The 21,475-nt window shown below is 56.7% G+C and overlaps 1 protein-coding gene across 1 annotated transcript; it reads right to left on the bottom strand.

Annotated features, from left to right (window-relative positions):
* Window positions 1-3,095: 3,095 nt before the first annotated feature.
* Window positions 3,096-20,504, bottom strand: LOC121166960 (rho-related BTB domain-containing protein 2). Its single transcript, XM_040996302.1, has 11 exons — window positions 20,078-20,504; window positions 16,239-16,440; window positions 15,524-15,627; window positions 14,828-15,013; window positions 13,160-13,622; window positions 12,574-13,069; window positions 12,212-12,330; window positions 9,487-9,637; window positions 6,385-6,473; window positions 5,692-5,797; window positions 3,096-4,264 (listed from the first exon to the last, which is right to left on the bottom strand). The coding sequence occupies exons 2-11, from the start codon at window positions 16,428-16,430 to the stop codon at window positions 4,047-4,049; spliced, it is 2,124 nt and encodes a 707-aa protein (XP_040852236.1). The 5' UTR covers window positions 16,431-16,440; window positions 20,078-20,504; the 3' UTR covers window positions 3,096-4,046.
* Between the last annotated feature and the right edge of the window lie 971 nt (window positions 20,505-21,475).

Here is a 21,475-nt window from a genome sequence, read left to right as displayed (position 1 = left end):
TGAAATCATTCCACCATCCAGCCGTCATCCCAGGGATGAATGACCTAGAACTTTCCCTGCAGACATCAAGTAAATTCTACAGAATGTCTGCTCAGTAAACCGGATCCACGCGTGCGTACTTCCGGGGGCAGTAACGTACACGTGTCTGTTGACAGCATTCAAGGTGGGGGTTTCTTTTTTCTTTTCCCTAGTTCATGGCATGTTTTCATCTTAATAGAAATGACTCATTTTCCCTTGTATTTGTCATATTGTAGGGTGTGTGTGCATCTGCCTATGGCTGACAACTCTCAAGGTGCTTTTCTGATACTTTGCGTGGGCTTATGTAAGCACGCCAAGGTCACTGTCCGGATTAGGCAACTACAAAGTAAGCGGGAAGGAAAAATAAAATCTGCCCCTTGAACTCTGGTCTCCGTCTCACGTACTTTGGATAACTTGCAACTACAAAGAGATGTGTGTGTTTGTTTGGTTTTTGTTGTTGTTCTCTAAACAGCAGAGAGACAGAAAGATCTTCTCCTGCTGGTTTACGGTCCCCAAATGGCTACAACAGCCAGGGCTGGGCCAGGCTGAAGCCAGGAGCCTGGAACCCCAGTCAGGTCCTCTGAGAGGATGGCGGGGACCCAAGCACCTCCGCCGTCCTCTGCATTAGCAGGGAGTTGGAGAAGCACCACAGCCAGCAGCTTAACACGCTGTGCCACAGCACAGGCCTCACGGAGGCTGTTCTTTTAAGGGCGCTCAGTTTTTATTTATTTGTAGGTCAGTGTTTACAGGTGACGGAGAATCCTGCGCCTGAACCTTGTGTGCGGTTGGCCCATGCCCTGGGCAGTCCCACTTGGACCTCTGTCCCCTCCATGTGCCACTTCCAACCAGTGCCTGTTTGTGAACTCTGGGCTCAGCAGGGGACCAAGGACAGGGGTCTGTCCCAGGAAGGAAGTGTGGACACTGACTGCCTTTGAAGGCTGCTCAGATCTAGAGGGTTCCTCTCACTGCCCCCTGGGGTGAAGGTGGGCTCTGGCTGCGTGTGGGGGTGGCTTCTTCCCTGGAGGACCCTCTGGGTGTGTCTCATGGCCAACGCTGCACACGGGCACAGTCTTTGCTTTTTCAAGAACAGTGTGGAGTGGCTGATGTGTCCAAGATTTGAACCTGGGTTAAAAACAAAACCTCAGTGACCACTCCAGCTCTGCTCCTGGCACACTGTGGAAATTGTGGTGTTTAGGATTTTGCATCGTTTTTCAGGACACTGCACGTTCTGTGTTGCTTTGGCAAACGTGGCTCACCTGGAGCTAGAATCGCACGCCATTGCAGGCACGTAGGGAACACGGCGCTCACGGAGGTGAGCGGTCAGGAGGCCCCATCTTCAAGCTCTACACGTCTCCCTTTCCAGGTCCTAGGGGCCACTTTGTCTTCTTCCCAGAAGGCTCCTGCTCTCTGCCTTGGCTGTTACCGCTGCCCAGAACCTCAGCGGGGAGGCCCTGGCCCCCTCTTTGGGAAGATGTGCCCAGGACTCCACCTAAAGCACTGGCTCTGCCAACGTTCGCCATATTTGTTTATTGACAGTAAACTTCACAATGGTGTGAAATTGGTCCATTGGTTGTCTTTCCTCCATCCTCAGCCCAGATGGCAGGTAGCCTGGGGCAGGCCCCCCAGTAAGGCATTCATTCCGTTCAGGGTGGGGTGGTGTCCTTGCCCTATGTGCGGGGCAGGCATCCTGCCTGTGTGACATTTGTATTGATGAAACCAAGCAATAGAAGTAAGGCCGTTCGGTACAAAATACTCATGTATTTATGAATTCATGACCAAATTAAATATGAAACCTTATATAAAAACAGGTGTTTCCCCCCGCCCCATCCTTCCATCCTCTGAGCCAGCTGAGTGACGCGAGGGGAGGGGGTTCCTACAGTGTGACTTCCTGGTTCCCCTGTGTCTCTGGGCTGGCCCCGCCGCCTCCTCTTGTCTTCACTCTAAAGCACCTGTTTCCAGGGACTGATTCCACACCTCCTCTCCCTCCTGCCCTTAACTTTGGGACAGGGACACCAGCAGTCACCGGGGGTGGGAGACCTCTGGGTGGCTCTGATGAGCTTGTGGGGAAGGAGTGGTGGGTCCCTGAGGGTCGAGCTGGCCCTGGCTGCCCGGCAGTTCTGTCTTCCTCCATCCTCACCAGTGCCCCCCACTGCTTTCCCTGGCTCCTTAGGACTGTGCACTCCCTCTCACCTGTCATTCCCAAGGGGGCACAGAGGTGTCACCACCCTGTCCCCCTCTGAGAGCAGGGATGGGGCATTGCACTGGGCTGCCACCACCACTCCCCTCTAATCCTAGCATGAAGTCATACTTGTCCTGCAGAAGCTTGGTGGGCCAGCAGAGGGCAGCATACTATCAGCTTCTCAGGCTACCACCTTGCACTTGACCGCGACACAGCCACAGCCTCAGCCTCGGAGGGGTCTAAGGCCTGGACGGCAAGGATCCCCACAGGGAGACCTGCTCTTTCTCTTCGTGGTGTTTTTCCACACATCCAGGATCTGCTTTGCTTGTAGCTTTGTTGTATAACTAACCCAGATCTATCAGCATTTGGGTGGTGGGGGCCAGGCCAGGGCCCTGAAACTAAAGTTGGGGTTTCTTTTTTGAGTTCTGAGCCTAGAACTCTCCATGGCTTCCTGGCCCACGCTTCACCATTGGGACATCACCTGTTACACCTCTAGAGGGGTGGAGGCTTGTTGGGCACAGGAAGCGGGACAAGGATCCGCTGAGACCTCGCTCCCGCCCCAGGGGGACTGTCCCCCACCTGTAACTCACACCAGCACTGGGCAGGGCCTGATGTCCTGCCCCTCCCCCACCTCATTCACAGAACTCTCTGCACCCTTGACTCTGCCTGACCTTTGACCCCCCCTTCCATCTCCGCCCCGGCACAGAGCACACACCCCGTGGGCTTCCACAGGGAGGTGGCAGGGAGGAACCTGGCCTGTATTCAAGAGGTCAAATGAGCTTAGAGACCAAAGTCCTTCTTACTACCCTGAAATCTTCAACCACCAGCAAGGCAGGAGCCAGGAAGCCGTGGGGTTCTGAGAGCTGGCCCACCGGGCGCCCACCCTCAGCCCGGGCGCCCACCCTCAGCCCAAGGCCCTGGGCTTTTCACCATGGGGGCCTTCATTTGGCTTTATGAAAAGATGCACGCTCTGCAGGTTCTTCTGGTTTCCATTCTTGGCGGTGCGGGGGAGAAGAGAGCGTTGTTGTTGATGGTGATTTGGTTGTTGTTTGGTCTGTTTTTTTTTTTTTTTTTTTTTTGCTAATTTCACCCCACCCCATAAAAAGCAGTGCCACCCGGAGGCAGAGGAAGGGGCCCCGGGGAGCATGGGACTGCTGGGCAGACCCCAGCCCCTGCTGCTGCTTTTCCTACCCAGCTCCCAGTCCGAGGCTTCCTCCGGAAGCAAGGGAGAAGTTTCCAGTTACACTGGTGCTGCCGCTTGCAGCCTGAGAGTTGCGTGTTCTGCAGCCGGAAGGGAGGCGGGCAGGATCCGAACGCCCGGCCCCAGGAGACAGACGCTTCGAGCTGAGATCTCGGGAGACTCAGTTGCTGCCCTGACTTCTCCAGTGAGGACACGAGTTGGCTCCAGGTGGCAAGGCCCTTTGCAAAATACTCGGCAGCCCTCTAGTCCATTGGCGAAAAAGACCACCAGTAGAGCAGGCCCCTCACCGCTGCCTGGGACGGGCGCTGTCTGCGTGGCCAGAACACAGATCAAAGACACACCTGCAGGCTCTCGGACCCATTCGGCAAGTCGACAGAGCCTGGCAGCTCGGTCCCTGCTCCCCGCCTGCCAGCAGTTGTCCCCTGCCTTCCCTGGGAGCTGGGAAGCTCTGTGGGCAGTCCCCCTAGTGCAGCCCATCCATCCATCAGCCGTCCAGCTCCTCCGTGTCGGCTGCTGCTGACGGCTCTGCCCTCAGGCTCCCGGTTATCGGGGTCCCCTTGCTGCTGTCAGATGGAAGGAGTGATGCAGAAGAGCGGAGGGCAGATGGGGGCGGCAGCAGCAGAGGGGTCAGGAGAAGGCAGCGGCTTCTCAGACCACGGCCGAGGAGGAGGAGGGCGACGAGGAGGCGGCAGCGGAAGAGGGCGGTGAAGAGGGGCTGTTCCAGAAGAGCCAGCGCCGCTTGGGCTGCCGCCTCAGGTGCAGGTAGTCCTCCTTCTCCCGCTCCTTCCGGGCACGCTGGTAGTGGTCCTCCTCTTTGAGATACCACACAGGAGGCCACCGGTGCTTCTCGAAGTATTCCTGGTTTTCTGCAACAGATCGCAGCAGGGCTGGGTTAGAAGCTGCGCAGAGGGAGCAGGAGGCACGTGGCCATGGAGGGCACACCCCCGGCAGGCACCTGCTCCAGGGATGGAGCACTGCCGGCCACTCGTCCCTGTCTTTAGTCCCCTCCACAGCAGCTCGCTGTGTGTGTTACAGGCTGGGAACAGGGAGAGAGAAGAACCAGGAACAAAGCCATGTGCAGGGACAGGGCACGGGTCGGGGATGAGTGAAGTCTCTGGCCAGGCCTGGGATTCTGAGGGCAACCAGCTAGGTAGGGCTGTGGCAGGCCCCACGGTTGGATTACCTGGCCTTATCCTTGGGGGCCTGGACAGCTGTGGTGGGGTGGGAATCGGGGCTAGACTCTGTACCAAACGAAGGGAATTCTAGGACACGAGGACAGGGCTGGGTGACAACCCATCTGGGCAGGATGGCGCGGCAGAGCAAACAATCCAGGGAGCATGGGTAGCAGCCCCACGGTGGGCCAGGAATGCCTCCTGGGGAGCCCAAGCAGCTCCTGTGGGGGCATCTAGGGCCAGAGATGCCAGTTGAGGAGAGACAGAGCTGCAGGAGAGCTTGGAGTGTGTCCTGGTCAGGGAGGACTAAGTGGGGACTGTACCCACTCCTAGCTCGTGACGTCAACTTAGTGCGTCATAAGCAGCATTTAAAAAAAGTTCCAGGGGGCGGTGTTGAGTTCGATGGGTTAAGCCACAGCCTGGGACCCCAGTATCCCGGATGAGCGCCGATCCATTCCGGCTCGGGAAGACAACAGAAGATGGCTTAAGTGCCAAGGTCCTTGCCACCTACAGGGGCAATCCAGATGGACTCCCAGGTCCTGGCTTCAGCCTGGCCCAGCCCCAGGCCTTGCAGCCATTTGGGGAGTAAAGCAGTAGACAGAAGATCTCTCTCCCTCTTCCCCTTCCTCTCTCTAGTTGTCCCTTCCAAATAAATAAGTAAGACAGGGAGAGATCTTCCATCCAAACCCTTGGGCCTTTCCCCACTGCTTCTCCTAGGCAAACTGGCAGGGAGCTGGCTCGGAGGTAGAACAACCAGGACACAAATCGGCACGCAGAAGGGGTGCTGGTGCTGCAGGGAGCTGTTTTACCTGCTATGCCACAACACTGGCCCCATAAATACATCTTTTAAAAATTTCTTGCTGATAGTTCTTAAGATGTGTCCAGGGTCTGGTGTATTTCCTTCCCATCGTGTCCCGTCCAGAAGCATGTGGGAGGTATTAACTAGCCCAATGACTGCCCGCGTTTCTGAGGAAGCAGAAGCCCAGAGAGGCACTGCGAGTTCCCCTTGCTCCTCACGTCAGCGCTCTTCTGCTCGACTGGAGGTGCCCAGGGGAGGCTGTCCCTAGTCCCAAGGTCAAGTGAGACCAGGACCAACCCCCTTGGCAGCATCCGGGACTCACCTGGGGACATGGCCTTCATGTCGCGGGGGAACTTGCGGCACACGTTGTTGTAGTTGGTACAGATGTGGTGCAGGCACCAGTCGGCCAGCTGGTGGGCACAGTGGAACTGGGGGCAGAACGGAAGAGTGGGTGGTGGTGAGGCCCTGGGCTGGGGCATCTGGCCAGACACGGGGCCCCTGGGATTCTGATGATCACGTGGAGCACCCGCCTCAGTCCTTGCCCCATGTGCCCCTCCAGCTCCCGTCGGGCCAGAGCAGTCTGCCATAAGACACGACAGGCCAACACCCGTGCACATCCACAGGTCTTGAGTCAGTCTCACTGCAACTTCCTCACCTGCACCATGAAGGCCAGGATGGGAGGGATGGCCCACGTGCTTGGGGTTAAGGGGGTGGGTAGTTAATTTCAGTGTACCCCCTTGCACATGACGTAGGGCATGTTAGCACCCACATATGTGTGGGAGACTGGGGTTCCTCCCACACCCACCCCACCAACCCCTGCCCTGTGTTGGCCTGAGGCCTCCGTGAACAGCTGTCTCCTGGGGGCAAGGAGTGCTGTAGCTGCTTCCTGGTACAGAGGATGAGATGTCCCCAGGGAACCCATCTGACAGGGCCCCTTCCAGCCTGCCCCACCACTGGTATCTGCAGGCACAGCCTCAAGTAGAGGATGCGGCCGACTCCTCCCCTGCCACGGTACCTGAGCCAACTCCAGGAACACCAGGACGTCGCCATCGATGTCCACCATCATCTGGGTGGCTTCCATCAGCCCGGTCACTGTGTACTGCTCTGTGACACACACAGCCAAGCCGTCAGCCTTGGACTGCAATGCTGCACCTGCAATGCCTCATGTGCCCAGCAGGGAGCACTGCAGGGCCAGGAGCAGGTTACAACCAGACTGCAGGCTGCTCCCACCAGCAGCTCAGAGCAAGATGTTCTGGGTGGGGCGTTAGCGGGGGGTGGAGTGGGGTAGGAAGGTGGATGTCAGAATCCCCTGAGAGGATTTCTGAAGCTACAGACAAGGTTGCTCCAAACAGTTCGTGGAAGTGGCAGGAATAGGGAAGTGTAGTCTGCTGGAACCGAACGTTGAGATGCACACACACGGTGTCTGGTCAGGCAATCTAATATGCATAGACTCCCAACAGAAAGTCCCTGCTATGGACAGGAGAGGGCGTGAGGCTGGGATCTAACCCAGATGCTGCAATGCGTGCCTTTGGTTTTTCTTTTTCTCCCTAGTAACATTTTCCACATTTCCCAACCCTGTCCATGGAAATAAGTACCCTCCTCTCCCCGGAGTGCTGAAAGTTCCCACTGCACGGAAGCACAGCTTCCATGCCCAGCCGTAAGAAACCAGGACTCCTTGGGAGAATGAAGGGCTGATTCCAAGGACAGTGCTGGAAGGGGGTGGTGGAGACCACTGAAATTAGTGGGAACCCACAGAGCAGGCTCACTTCGAAGAGTCCTCACTAATAATTCTTAAAACAGACTAGTCATCCTCAAAGGCTAAGAGGAAACCAATTTACCTGGAAGACCACTGAGTCAAAACCCCCAAAGTCCCTCAAGCCCCCAAAGCCTGCCTTTGTGGTGTGAGCCATACTGCTCGGTGACCTGAACAGTAGCTCAAGGGGCATTCTTCCCGCTTTACAAGTTTTCCAGCAGGCTAAAGGAACAGGAAGGATTGGATTGGGAATCATAGAATTTTCAATATTTTAAGTCAGCGTGTCCTCAGCAGCTGCTAACAGCACAGCAAGAGAAAGGAACAAAAGCACACAGCCCGCACGTCTGGATGCAGATGGAAAACACCTCATGGCAGTAGTCTTCCCCCAGAGAAAATGTGCTCCTGACCTGGCCTTTATTATCCAAATGCCAGCGTGTAGGGAACTGGGCGGATAAGACGCCTGGGGTGAACTACCCCATAGAAACGCAGTCCACTAAGAGCTGCGTGCCGGGAAACCCAACGGGAGCCGAAGGTCAGGACTTTTTGTGTGTGTTTCCAGAAAATAGACTGCGTGGTGGGGGGAATGTTTAAGCGGACGAGGTACTCATCAAGAGACATAAGAGATAAACAGAAAACAGAATCATGCTGTGCTATCTGAGGATGCTCATGGGGATGATATGAAGGCAAGTGAGGAAGGAAGTGCACCCAGAGCAGCTCAGAGAGGAACACTGGCAACGGGGCTTCTCTCGGGGTGGGCAACGGGACAAGGTGGTGCAGACTCTAGGGTTGGAGGGGACAGGTGGAGGCTCTGTGTGGCTAGCCAGGGACTCATTTCTGACGGTTCGTGTATCGTTTTAGGTGCTCTGTGTAGTCATCAGCAGTGTTTAAGTTTGTACTGATGACTTGGTAGGAAGTAGTCTTCACTGGTCCTTAGCAGGTTGGACACACAGGCTTGTGGCTGAGCTTTCTGCTGTGTGTTGACCAGTGGGGAGCAGTGCTACTCCCTGCTGCTCTGTGCGCACCCATTGGTGGAATGAAGCAGTTCACCATTTTATGGCGAGCCACCCATGAAAATCACGTGGCGTGCTCAGCCGATGGTGTTGCCCATCATCTATCTGGCCAGGATGAAATGGGACTTAAAGAAACAACGTTATGCTTTCACTGCCCTTTGGGTCTTTTCTTGGAAAACTTCCGTTTTTGTATTTTTTTTTTTAAGGGAATCTGAGGCTGTGTGCCCTGGACAGGCCACATGGTGTTTGGTGGGCAGCACCACCTGGAAGGATCATTGATTTCTGCTCCTACCTCACCATCCATGTCTCATCACCAGGTTGCTGATTCCCCTCACACCTGGCCCAGTGTTGGTCACCTGCCCAGGGCCCACCACCCCCAACACGGGGTGCTTGCTCAGTATCTGAGGCTCTGCCCTCTGCCCCCGTATCTTCTGAACCATCGCCAGTACTGGCACCAACTCCCAAACCAACATTGACACAGATGCCAATGCCAGCGTCCACAGAAGCCAGCCAGTCCACTGGGCACACTGGTCTCAGACTGCCCGCTGCGTGGTGCCCTTGCTGCCCCAGCCTGGCTCTGCCCAGCCGGCCTGAAGGACTAGATCCATTCTACAACGTGAGCTCCGGTCCCTGTCGTCATTTCTGGGAATGAGGTGTAGGGTTGGCCAATGTTCTCTATATTTCTGGAGGAAGGAAGAGAAGCAGTGAAAGGGAGAGGAAGTAGAGAAGAAGAGAAGGAAGGGGAAGAGTGGAGAAGAGAAAAGGGAGAATTGCCACCACTACCAGCAGCAGCAGCACGGGGTACAGGTGCGGACTGGGTTACAGTCTTTGGGAACTTCAGCTTGCTCGAGTGAAACCAGGCTGAGAACATGATGCTCAGCATGTAAACACACCCAGGAGTGTGGCTCCAAGGGAGGGCCGGGGAGCCTGCCTTTTTCTCTTTTGCCAAGGTACATCTGGATAGTTATGGCATCACGCAGGGGGCCACACAACATTATCAACTGGAAAACCTGCCACCTACAGATGTAATGGATTTCAAGTCTCACTCGTGGTGGCCTTGGCGAGAGCCAAAGTTTATATAGCCTGGGGTCCAGCCATTCTCCTGCCCTGCTCTAAAGGTGACCCCTCAGATATCTCTGTCTCTCTCTCTCTCATACACACATGCCCTCGCATCTCACGCCCTCGCATCTGTATCCCATGGCAAAGCCCCGTTCCCATCGGTAGATGTCAGTTATGTAAGCTTCCTCCCCCGTGAGGAGACAGGTGAGAGATGAACACAGGATTGATCCCTCCCTGGGGCCTCCCCCACCTGGCACCCAGGACGGGGCCCCCGGGCAGCACGCTGGCCAGTTACCTGTGAGGGCAACCAAGTGTGGCAGGCAGAGGCGGTTGGCCAGGATGATGAGCTTCATGTCGTCCAGGTCGGGAGTGGATGTGAACATGCCAGTGTAGAGGTATTCCAGCACCGCCCGCATGCAGCTCTTGCTCGTGTAGGGGAATACCACCTGGACGGGCACGCAGGAGGCACAGCTCAGGGAGATGGGGACTCAGCCCAAGCAGCTGAGCACCCTTCCCTGCGCTGCGCATGTCCAAAGGCCTGGTCCCCTGGAACCACCAGCAGCTCTGAGCCCCACTTTGGCAGGCAGCACTATGAGGGACAGGACTCTTTAAGAGCTTTTCAAGGGACCTGAAGGAAGGAGATTGTTTAACACTGCCTATGATGCCAGCGTCCCATAGGAGCACTGGTTCAAGTCCCACCTTCTCTGCTTCTAATCCAGTTCCCTGCTGGTGTGCCTGGGAAAGCAACGAGGATGGCCCACGTGCTCCCTGCTCTGCACACATGAGACCCGGATGGAGTTTCAAGTTCCTGCCTTTGACCTGGCCCAGGCGCAGGCTTGGTGGCTATCTGGAGAGTGAACCAGCAGATGGAAAAACACTCTCTCCTCCTCTCTCTGTAACCTTGCCTTTCAAATAAGTAAATCAGTCTTACTCCCCAAAAAACTTGAATGTTACATTAAAATATGACTTCTTTAAAAAATACAAAGGGTCCGGGATTTTTGCCAGCATACTTCTGATGAAGTCCTTCTGCCTGGAGGGACACTTAGAGAAGCTCTTGTCACCCAGCCCTGTAGTGCTCCTGCCCCGACACATGGTGGTGGTGGCACAGCAGAAGTGGGCAGGGAGCGGGCAGAGTGTGTACCAGCTGGCTTCTCTGTGGCTGCTCTGCGCAGCTGCCCTGGGCCTCTGGGATCTCTCCAGAGCAGTGCTGCAACAAAAACTGCTTTCTCATCAGGGGCATGTCTCTCAGGGCCATGCCAGGAGCAGGCTGGAGCTTCAAAGCTGGCATGGGAGAGTACTGAGCAGTGCTGAGGGCCAGCAGGGGCCCCAGGGGCTCTCCAGTTCCCAGGCTTATGCTATGAAGACCCCAGTCCCACTGCTGCTTGGGAGAACTCAACTGGCCACCCTTGTGCGCAGCCTTCTGTTAGGACTTCTGCTCAGAAATCTTGGGATGCACACAGCTCTGAGTCACAGCAAGGCGTGGGGCTGTGGTAGGGCTCGCGTGGGGCCTCTGGTGAACACTTACTGGGGAGCAGGCTAAGTGGGATGCTTGGCAGTGCCTGCACTAAAAAGCAGCTACAGGTCAGTGTGTAAGACTGTGCAAGTACACATCTAGAGCCTCATGCTTGTGCTACCTGCAGGCTGTGTGACAACAGGCAGGTGGTCCAGCAGCTCAGAGAAGAGAAGGGACACAGGCCCAGGCCATGCTTATGGGCCTGGAGGATGGATGGGAGAGCCCCCAAGAGAGTGGCAGAGAGAACAGGGGAGCTGGAAGGGCACTGGGTAGATGGAGGGGCAATTCTATGAAGCATGTCTTTATGTCCTGTACCGAATCGGTTATTTTATTGAGCTCTGCCATGCAGAGAGAAAGATAGACACACACAGATCTGCCATCTACTTGTTTACTCCTCCAAATGCCTACACCTGCCAGGGCTGAGCCAAGGAAAAGCTGGGACCCAGGAACTCAACTCACATCTCCCACATGGGTGACAGGGGACCCCAGAACTTGGAGCCATGCACTGCTGCCTCCCAGGGCAGGCACCAGAAGCAGGAAGATGGAGTTGGGAACAGAGTCTCCCAGGCAGCATCTTTTCCACTGCACCAAATGCCTCTGTTTTCTCTATTTGGATGCTTTAACACCTTAAAGCCTTGCTGGCCAACTCACAGAGCTAGGAAAGGACACTCTGCATGGACATCTGTGGTGTGTATGCCCACGCCCTGCCCCCAACCTCCTCCATCAGACTCATACCCCAGGCCACCGTCCACCCATCATGGGGGCTCTGGTACCAGGGTCAGCCCCTGAACCCCAGAGCAGGTCAGAATCACCCAGATTAACCAGTCCTAAGCCTGAGTATCCTGTCTCACCCGTTCCTTCCCACGGAAGCCCTCTGCCTTCTGAGCAACTCTGGGGCTTTCTGGGGGTCCTTCTGCTCTTGGAGCCTATAGCCAGCTATCTTTCATGTGGCAGTCACCTCCTTATCTGTTGATCTCACTGTACAGGAGTAACAAAACTACTTTTAAAAACTGATGGCTTCAACAAAGGGGCTCCTGATGCCCCCCCCCCCCCGTCATTTCAATGTGTACCAAGGACGTAGAAAGATCCAATGTACAATGTCAACAGCCAAGAGATCAGAAGTCCCAAGTTCAAGAGTTTGGCTCTGCTTTCTACTTAGGCCAACACTTTATAGGTCACTTTACTTCCCTTTTCTGACAGGTAACTTAGGAGTGCCATGCTGGGCTTGAATGTCACGTGGGATTTCATTGGGATCATGAAAGTGAAAGTGCTGTCTACACTACCAGGCAGAGTTATTGCCATAACTCCCTCTCCTGGTTTAAGTGTAAAATCCCCTTGGCTACCAGAACCATTGCATAAGCTTCTGGGGCCATCACTCTGCAGTTGGCACAGTGCTGGGAAAAAAAAAAAAAAACCCAACAGAACTCCAGGAAATGGCAAGTGGTTTGGGCACAAGGGGTGTAGACTTCCATCTACCCTTTCCTCCCACGCCCTTCCTCAGCCTCACCTCTCTGGTGGAACTCTCCACGAACGGCCCCCCAAACATGGCAGCCATCCAGTCACAGCTGGAAATCAGCAGGGGCTTGTGTGCGCTGATGGTGCCATCGTCCAGGATGAAGGTCACGTCTGTCCGAGAGGAGAGGACAGAACGTAAGGAGGACACGGAGGGACAACATGGGCTCAGCAGCCCTCTAGAGTAAAGCTGCCGTGCCCAGATGAGCCACCTTCCTCCTAAAGCCACGAGACATGGAGGTCCCCGCCCACAGGAGCACAGCGGACAGCCACACCTCCAGAACATCAGGGGCCAAGGCCCAGCCGGAATGCTAATGGGACCCATCCAGAAGAACTGCTTCTGAGCACGGCGCCTACCTGAGAAGGTGCCTTTGGCCAAGCACTCCTTAACTCGATTGGTGCGGCGGACGTGGAAGGCCTTGGTGATCTCCTGGTTCATGAAGGCCTCATTGTTGAGGATGTTGGCCACCATCATGCGAAGGTCGAAGACCTCCAAGAGCTCAGCGATGTGGGCAATGTGCAAGAGGTCCCGTTCGTTCTCGCCCAGCTCCCCGGTATATAGGTACTTGAGCACAGCCCGGAAGGGCCCCGGCTGGATGGAGTTGTCCATCTTTACCACCACCATCAGCCGCGACTTGTAGGTCAGGGGATCCTCGGCCATCTCCTCCTGAATGCTTACAAAGGCTCGGCTCCAGGAAGACAGCACGCGACCCCTGCCCGGCAGGTACCCTGTACCGTTGCCCCTTAAGATTCCATCGCTGGTGGAGGCCCGCAGGCCGGCAGGGCCCGAGCCCCCAGCCTCATCCACACTCTCACACACATCAAAGCTGGCTGCACGGAGCAGGAAGTCCCGCCCATGGTGGTGGTGGTGATGGTGGTGTTGTTGGTGTTGGTGGTGGTGATGGTGGGGCTGTGGTTCAGGGTGGCCCCGGGGGTCATCTGGGCAGGGGCCACCTGGCCCTGAGGAGCCCCCCAGCTCCCCCTCGCTCAGGTCCATGAGGAACAGGTCGTAGAACTTGGAGGAGGAAGTGGAGAGGTAGATCTTGTGGGCAAAGATGCGCACGCGCTCCTGCAGCACCAGGATGACGTCCGCGCAGAGCGGGTCCTCGAGCAGGTGGGCGGGGCACTCGTCACTGCCAGTCGGGGGGTCGGGCACCACAATGATTGGGGGTGGCGGCTTGGGGGGCAGGAAGGGCGCCTGCAGCAGGGGCCGCTGCACATTGCGCAGGTGGGACTTCCAAAACTGCAGGTGGCGGCGTGAGATGAGAGCGGCCCGGATGGCGTTGTCAAAGACGTCCTTGATGCCAAATTGGGCCACCACACTGGTCTCGTAGTAGGGAATGCCCAACTCCTTGGCCACCTCCCGCCCCTTCTCTGGAGGGAGGATCTCATTGGGCTTGATGGGCCTGGAAAGTACAGTAAGAGAAACGGAATGTGCAGAACTTAACCTCTTCTCGAGGCCATGCCTCCTTGGCCTGCCTCCCGCCCTGCTCTTTGTCATCTGTTGAGCCTCCCAGACCCGCCACCAATCCCGTCTTCTTCTAGGAAGCCTTCCCTGTTTGAGGCCGGGCCCCAGGGACTTCCCTGTTCTCTGGCACTTAAAATGAGCAATGCTCCATGCTGAAGTGGCACATGCTTGTGTGTGGCGGTCCCTCGATACCCACAAGGGGAATGGGTCCAGGACTCACACAAATACCATAATCCAGGGCAGTGTCTTAAAGGAAATGATATTGCGTGTACACAAATGAGATTTGTGTACAACCTAGGTGCTGTACACCCTAATCATCTCTAGATTGTCTCAGATTCCTAATACAATATAAATGTTATGTAAGTAGCTCTTACATTGTGCTTTTTAGGGAAGAACCACAAAAAAAAAAATTTGTACCTGTTTGGCACAGATGCAATTTTTTTCTCGCTTGAGTTGACAGATGTAGAGCCCACAGTAAGGAAGGCTGAATGTACTTAACTTATCTCCAAAAAAATTAAGACCCGGGACTGCCACCACCGTTTAGTAGGTTAAGCCTGTACCTGTGGTGCTGGCGTCCCACCTGGGCACTGGTTCAAGTCCTGGCTGCTCCACCTCTGATCCAGCTCCCTGGTAATGGGCCTGGGGAAGCATCAGAATTCTAGCCCAAGGACTGGGGCCCCTTCACCACAGCTGGAATAAGCTCCAGGCTCCTAGGTGCAGACCAGCTCCCTGGCTGTTGCAGTTCACACCAGCACATGAAGATCTCTCTGTCTATCCCTCTCTCTAACTCTGTCTTGCAAATAAATAAAATTTTTTTAAAAAGCAAAACAAAACAAAAAAAGACTCCCTCTTTAAAAAACAACTGTGAAAGCTCTTGGCGCAGTTGGCACCCACTCCTGTCTTTCCTCACAGTGCTTAACACAGTACTCCCCGCATGGGAGAAGTGTGACAGACATGTGAATGAGTGAAGGAAGGCATGAATGAACAAGCTGCTTGGCTCCCAGCATGAGCTTGTAGGCACAGATGGAAGACTCCAAGGATCTCCCTCAGGGCTGAGCAGGAGTCATGGTGATCCGCTTCTCTCGCACAGCCTCCTCTCCTGCCGCGCCCCCCGCCCCTGACCCCAGGCATCCGTGACCCTACCTGGCCAGAGGCCGCCGAGCTCTGTTGACAGCCTCCAGGTCGGCATAACGCAGGTCCAGCTGGCACCCGACCAGGACGACAGGTGCTCGAGGGCAAAAGTGCTTGATCTCTGGGTACCACATGGTCTTGACATGGTGCAGGGAATTAGGGTTGGCAATGGAGAAGCAGAGAACCACCACGTCGGATCTGGCAGGGGTGAGAGGGGAAAGAACTTGGTCATGGGCAGAAGGACCCTGCAGGAAGCCACCTGCCCTCAGAAGTGGGGAGTGAGGTGCAGGGGAGAGGGGTATCTCCCTACTCCGACCCCGCAGCCCCACACCTGGCCAGTGGACTTGCCCTATCATCTACACAGCACAAAGTCAAGGCTCTGTGCTGTTACGTGGCATTTCCGAGATCCTGGCTATCTCATGAGCTACAAATGTCCATTGCTCACCATCTCAGGGCTCAGAGACAGCAGAGCTGGGAGTCTGACCCGGCCTGCCGACTCCACACGCCCTGCCCCTTTCCACCGCCCAGGTCAGCTGCTGGTCTCCCACAAGGGGCTGCAGTGCCATTCATTGTCCCCACTCTGCTTCCCAGATGACATTTCATGGGCTTGCTCAGTTCCTCAGTCCCACCTCTGACACACACACACACACACACACACACACACACACACACACACAGCTCCATGCCAGCCGCCAGAGCCTGCCATACCTCCCATAGGCGAAGCGGCGGTCTTTGTGGTGGTCCCCAAAGGTGTCCCAGAGACGCAGGGACACGCTGACATCGTCTACTACGTCTCGGGAGCGTTCCAGAACCTGAGGGAGGGATACAGGAGGTAGGAGCTGCCATTCTGGAGACACCCCCATTCCATACCCGTACCCTACATGTCAGCTCTTGGTGGATGCCAGCTTGCTCCTGAGGGTCCCAGGTAGGCAGAAATGGCAGGAAACTGCCGAGGCAGGGCTGGGGTCTTCTACTGTGGGCTTTGCACAATATTTTCATGCATGCGAAACCACAGCAGTCAGGAAGTGCCAAGGGCTGCTTCCATACTGACCGGAAACAGAAGAGGGCAGGCTGGGGCAGAAGGGACTTCTTCAGCGTATACCCTGCAAAGCTCTCCACTCTCTCTTAATGGTAGGTGTGTCTGACAGCTTTGGCCCTTTGCTGTTTCCTGCCAGCTTATTCCCTCCTCTCAGTACCCAACCCCAGGTTCCTCACTTCCTGTGGGGGCGAGGACTGCACAAGATGCACAATTCCAGACAAAGCTGGGGTCCCTGGTGTTGGCTTAGGCCACTGAACAGGCAGGCGGTCAAAGATGCCTGCCCCAGGAGTGGGCTCCCTCCTCTTCAGCTGCCCCCGCCCCAGCCCAGCCCTGGGAGGCCTCTGTGAGCTCTGGGAGCCATCGGAAAGGGGCCTGCAGCCTTACCTCCTGGCACACGCGATACTGGTCGATGGCCCAAACGGTGGGCACGTGGGTGGCAAGCAGCTGGTACTGGGTGAGGGTGGCATTGCAGGCCCGGGCACAGATGAGCCTGGTCTTGCCCACAGCGTTGTCCCCCACCACCACGCACTTGATGGTCTCTACGTTTGGCCTTTCATAATCCATGTCAGAATCCATTAATTGGGACCTGGCGAGGAGGAGAGAAGCAGTTGGGATGGCTTGGCAGGCAAGCCCCTTGGAGGGTCCAGGGTAGAGACAGAGCCTGTGGCTCTTAGGTGGGCAGCTCCAGCACAGTGCCAGGCACTGGAGCTCCAGGAGGGGGAGTAGGCAACTTCTGGGGCAGCAGCTCTGCAGGAGGCAGGGCCCATTCAGACAGGAGACGAGGGAGCGTATGTGTCTGTCCGCCCTATGGCCGGCAGCCTCCAGCTGGGTTCCTGGGTAGAAGATGCTTACTGAGGGTTCCACCCGCAGCCCCCAGAGGCAGGAAACTGCCTGGGAAACCACTCAATAGCTGCTCTCTCCTTGCCTGGCAAGGCTGGGGCAGCAGAACAAAACAGCTGAGAGAGGCAGAGCTAGGGCCAGGTCCCACCCTTTCCCGGCATGCCTGAGGATGGGCCCCTTAAAAATTTAATGGGCTTGTCAGGGATGAAGACGGCCGCTCTCCTGGCCTGCACAACCTCCCTGGTGGTGGGCTTCCCTTCAACCCAACCGCAGCCTCTTTTTATTTAGGTGTATGCCAGAGTTTTTCTTGCCAGCCTTCAGGGGCAGAGGAGACTTCAGGGCATACACGACTAGCTAATGGGCGTTGGACCCTCTCCACTGGGTCTCCCACTGCTTGCCTGTCCTGCTCAGCTTTGAGGCCATGCAGCGGCTAACTTGTGACCGCACACCCCCTGGCCTGTGGCCCTTCCTGTTATCTAGCCCCAGGAGGCTGTGCTCCCAGCAAAAGCAAAGGAGGTGCAGCTAGTCCTGCGCCTCCCATCTCAGCTGGAAAACCCCAGGGGCTGGCTAACTGGGCTACCAGGGGAATGCAGTTGCTGTAGAGAGCAGAGGATGGGGCACTTGGGTGAAGTGTTTGCCTCAGTTTCCTGAGGCTCAGAGGAAGAAGTGTGCCCACCCACAGAGAGTACTGGCTCGTGGGAGTAACCAGAAGGCCTTGCTCTAGTCAAATGTCATGACCATGTTTCCAAAGCTGCTGCCAGGAGGCCCCGGGCCTGAGGGGGATTTCACTGGCAGCCTCCCAGTTGGCAGCCACCCTCCTGGAGGGGTGAGAGGAGAGGCACTGGAGGCAAGCTCGGTTCTCCCCAAGGCCTTGCACCTTGCCCTGCTCCCCTTTGAGTACGCAAACACTTCTGGCGGCCAGACAACCTGGAGTCGACCTTTCCAGGCCCAGGAAGGCTGGAGGCCCAGAGGAGTCCTGGAGCACGCCCAGGCCCCCAGCAGCCAGAGAGCCAGTGGCTCCCTCCTGCCAGGCTGGAGCTGGATGCCAGCATGCAGGAATGCAGAGCCGGCCTGAGGATCCAAGTCATGCTGGCACCTGGGATCTGCGTGGCTGGACGCACATCTCCAGGCTGAGCGTGCGGGAAGGTCTCTCCAATGAGACGGCCTCCTCTAGCTGGTGCCTGCAGTCAGCTGGGATCTGGGCTCTTCTACAACAAGGCGTCTCCATTCTGCCCAACCCAGGGCCTTGACACTTTCTGAACACAAGTCAAGTAGCTGAGGGCTGTGTCAGTGCCAGGATCTGTCACCTAGGCTGCACCTTCCACTGTGCATGGAGTCCCAAAACTGGTCCCCAACTCCACAACCAGTACAAGCTGCAGGAGAAAGGTTCCGGCCCACAGAACTTATTTCTCAGGTTTCCACTCTGGCAGGGTGCAAAGAGGCCCTGGAGGAGGGCATGAGTTCCAGGGAGCCTCTGGAGAGTGGGGATAGTGCGAGGGCAGCAGCAAGGCAGTGCTGGTTCAAGTCTGGCTACTCCATGCCAGAAACACTTCATGCATGCCTTATGTCGGGTCACCTCTAGGGTGAAGCAGGGGACGGACAGCTAACAAGCAGTAGAGCAGCCAACAGCAGACCTGCTAGATCACCGCCCCGCTCCCCATCAGCTCCCCTCAAACCCCTACCATTTCTCCTTTGCCTGTGTTTAATAATCCTCGCCCACCATCTCTGGTCCCAATTGCCTGACTGGCAAACCTCACTGTCCCATCTGGGAAAGGGCAAAACACTTCACTTTTTTGGGTATCAGTCTCCCTCTCTGGAAAATGGGTATGATGCCTGCCAAATAAAAAGAAAAAAAATCTTCCCAGGTCTTGGGCGGATCTGTGCCAAGAGGGCCTGGGCTGAAAGGAAGGAATTTGTCTTCTTATGTAATGTCGCATTATATAATGCTAGGTTGCATATCTATATGTATAATGATATCTCTTTGAGATAACAGACCAGCCCAATGAAGCCAAGCAGAAGCCTTAGTTGAATTATGCCCGTCTGTAACAGGGATCTTGCCCAAAGGAAGGCGTGCCCACAGTAACACAATCATGAACTTAGAGTGCCACCTGCCCCAGATCATTGCTGGTGCACAATGATACAGCCCCTCTGTGGGCAACCCCATTGCACGGGCCCACCCCATGCCCTTCCCTCTGGCACACTCTCCTTCCATGACTCTAGACTTTTCCTCACGGCTGCCTTCTCCCCATCCCCTCCGAGCCTGCACAGCCCCATGGCTTCCGGCTGCCCCTCCCTGGGCATCACAACCCCCCAACTGGACTTCTCTTCTGCAACAATGGCAAAGCCGTCACATGTGTGCAGTCCTCTGTCCCACCACACCCAGCCCAGCCATACTCCCTGTCTCTGGCCAGTCCGGTCCAAAGCCCAGGGTTGTACTCAGATCAGGGACAACCCTCACAGGTTCCCACCCACACCCACACCCCTCCACACTTTCTTGGAAAGCCCACTCAGAAAAGGCCCCCTTTTCCCTCCCACAGACAGTGGGAGGCTGCTTCATCTGAGGCCGCCCTAGTCTGGTTGTCAAGGAAACCACAGAATCTCCCTGGGAGCCTGGCTGGTCTCCTAGCAACCGATATCCCACATCCTGCATCTCACCAAAACGTGAACAGAGAGGAAAATCCTATACATGAGGGGGAAAAAATCATGGAAGATGGATGGGAAGAGAACTGCAATGACACTGGAATTCAGGGAGACCCCCTTTCCGCCATGCACACACATCCCGGGTTATGGTCGCTGGCTTCATAGCAGCGGGGAGGGTGGGTGGGTGGGTTTAGGCGGAAAGAGGAATCCCTGTGAGGATCCAAAGGACAAACAAGGCCCTAATGAGATCCTGAACGGTCTCTACCACCAAAAATGTAAGCCTCAACACCCGAAGGAGCCTTCTCCAACCCAGGGCACTGGAGGAGCAGGGCGTGGCGGGGGGGTTAGGGGAAGGAGGTGGCAGCCCACAACCTAAGGACGCCCCTTATCCACCCCCAGCACCCAACACAGCTGCCTCCCCACACTGCAGTGGAGTTGAGCTCCAAGAAACATCTCCCGAGCTGCCAGCCCCAAACCCCCAATTCCATGGCTTTAAAACAAACACATAAAAACCCTGAAGCACTTCACCCGTTGGAACCTTCCCATGCCATACCCCACCCGGGACACGAGGCGAACTGCACACACACACACAAGGAAAAAAGATACAAGACGGCGAGGGGGAGGGGCGCGCCTCGTCCAGGCCACCGAGTCACCCCCTTCCTCCCCAACCCCGAGTCCGGCCCCGGGCCGGAGCACAGGGCAGCCGAGAGGGCGTCTGCAGGGCGACCGAGGCGTCCACTCACAGCTCTCCACGGGACGGGACGACTGCTAGCGTGAGGAACACATCTCTGTCCGCGGAGCACGCTCATGGTAGTGGGATGATGCCCGGGAACGGGGCGAGGGGTGCCAAAGCAGGGAGATGACACCGGCCCGGCGCTGCGGGGAGCGGGTGCTGGGGGCAGACAGCTGGCCGCCGCCGCTCGATCAGGAACTCCGGAGGCCGTGCGGCCCGGGCCGGACAGCGGGCGGCGAGCGGCCGCGCGGGCGGCACCGCAGCCACGGCCTCTTCCGGATCAGCATCTCGGCGCGCCCAGGGCGTCCAATGTCATGGAGGCGGCCGGGGAGCCGGGGCTGCTCGGCGCGGCCGCTCGCAGGAAGCCCCGGGACCCAAGGCCACCGCCCACCGAGACGCCTTAGCGCCGCAACTCCCGGGGACCGCTCGCGACCTCCTTTTTTCATTCACAAGAAAAAAAGCAAAGGGGATTAAAAAAAAAAAAGCACCCGGGAACGGCGTCCGTGACGGAGACCCGCCCACTGCGGCACTCGGTTGGTGGACGGGAGACAGGGGGCGGGGAAAGAGGCGGGGGGAGCCGGGGATTGGTCCAGCCGAGGCCCCGCCCCGCGTCGACGCTGCTGCCACTCCCGCGTCTTCTCTCGGCTGCCGGAGCTGACAGGACTCGGAGCTGAGGCGTCGGGTTGCGCGTAGCCGGAGCACGAGGCGTGGCCGCTCACTGGGCTCCCTCGGAGGGCTGAGGGGGCAACCCAATGCTCCCCAAAAGGGATGCGAGCTAGATAGGAACGAGCAAGGCCTTCCCACCATGTCCTTCTGGAACCCAGGCCTCCACCGTTGCCGTCGGGCCCCTGCTAACAGGTAGAGAACAGTGGTGTATTCTGAGGGGTTCCGGTCCACTTCCAAGGGTCTTGTTGGCACCAGACGACCCGGCGGCCACAGCCGGAGCCTCTGACTGTCGGACACCACCTCACCTGGCTCCCTGCTCCCCTCCAAACCTAGTGTCTTCTGGGGTTCACCCCGGTTTTGTCCTCTGAAGGAAAGGCCAAGGGGATCTTAGCCTCGGAGTCAATATTTAAGTCCCTGTCTCAGTTGACCCATTTGCTAAAAAGGGGAGGCTCTGTGGCGAGGCAGCAGTCCGTCGAGCTTGATGGGCGGGCAGCTCAGCCCCTCTTGGCAGTCACAGCCAAAGCCTCCCACCCGAGCTCTTTCCACGCGTCCTCCAGGTCGTGCTCAGAACACAAATACAGTTTACTGTTCATTTGTGTGAAAGCATGTAGGACCGAGGGAATTCACGGCCCTCGGAAAAGCCAAGTGGGGAGACATATCCGGCCTCTCATTAATCAATGTGACAGCAAGTTGCCCATCCAGGTGTTGGGGTGCAGGCGTATTTGTTGAGGGTCTGATGGTT

The sequence above is a fragment of the Ochotona curzoniae genome, unplaced genomic scaffold (genome assembly GCF_017591425.1).
Source record: "Ochotona curzoniae isolate NIBS_2020 unplaced genomic scaffold, NIBS_Ocur_1.0 patch266, whole genome shotgun sequence".
Lineage (NCBI taxonomy): Eukaryota > Metazoa > Chordata > Mammalia > Lagomorpha > Ochotonidae > Ochotona > Ochotona curzoniae.
The sequence above is the reverse complement of the archived record's forward strand: the minus strand, read 5'-3'. Positions and strand labels throughout refer to the sequence as shown.

Coding starts and splice junctions, on each gene's coding strand:
- LOC121166960 (XM_040996302.1), bottom strand. CDS start 16,430: ATGGATTCTGACATGGATTATGAAAGGCCAAACGTAGAGACCATCAAG. Junction 13,070..13,159: donor CAGGGCCAGGTGGCCCCTGC/CCAGATGACCCC, acceptor CACCACCATGGG/CGGGACTTCCTGCTCCGTGC. Junction 6,474..9,486: donor ACACTTGGTTGCCCTCACAG/GTAACTGGCCAG, acceptor TGTGTGTCACAG/AGCAGTACACAGTGACCGGG.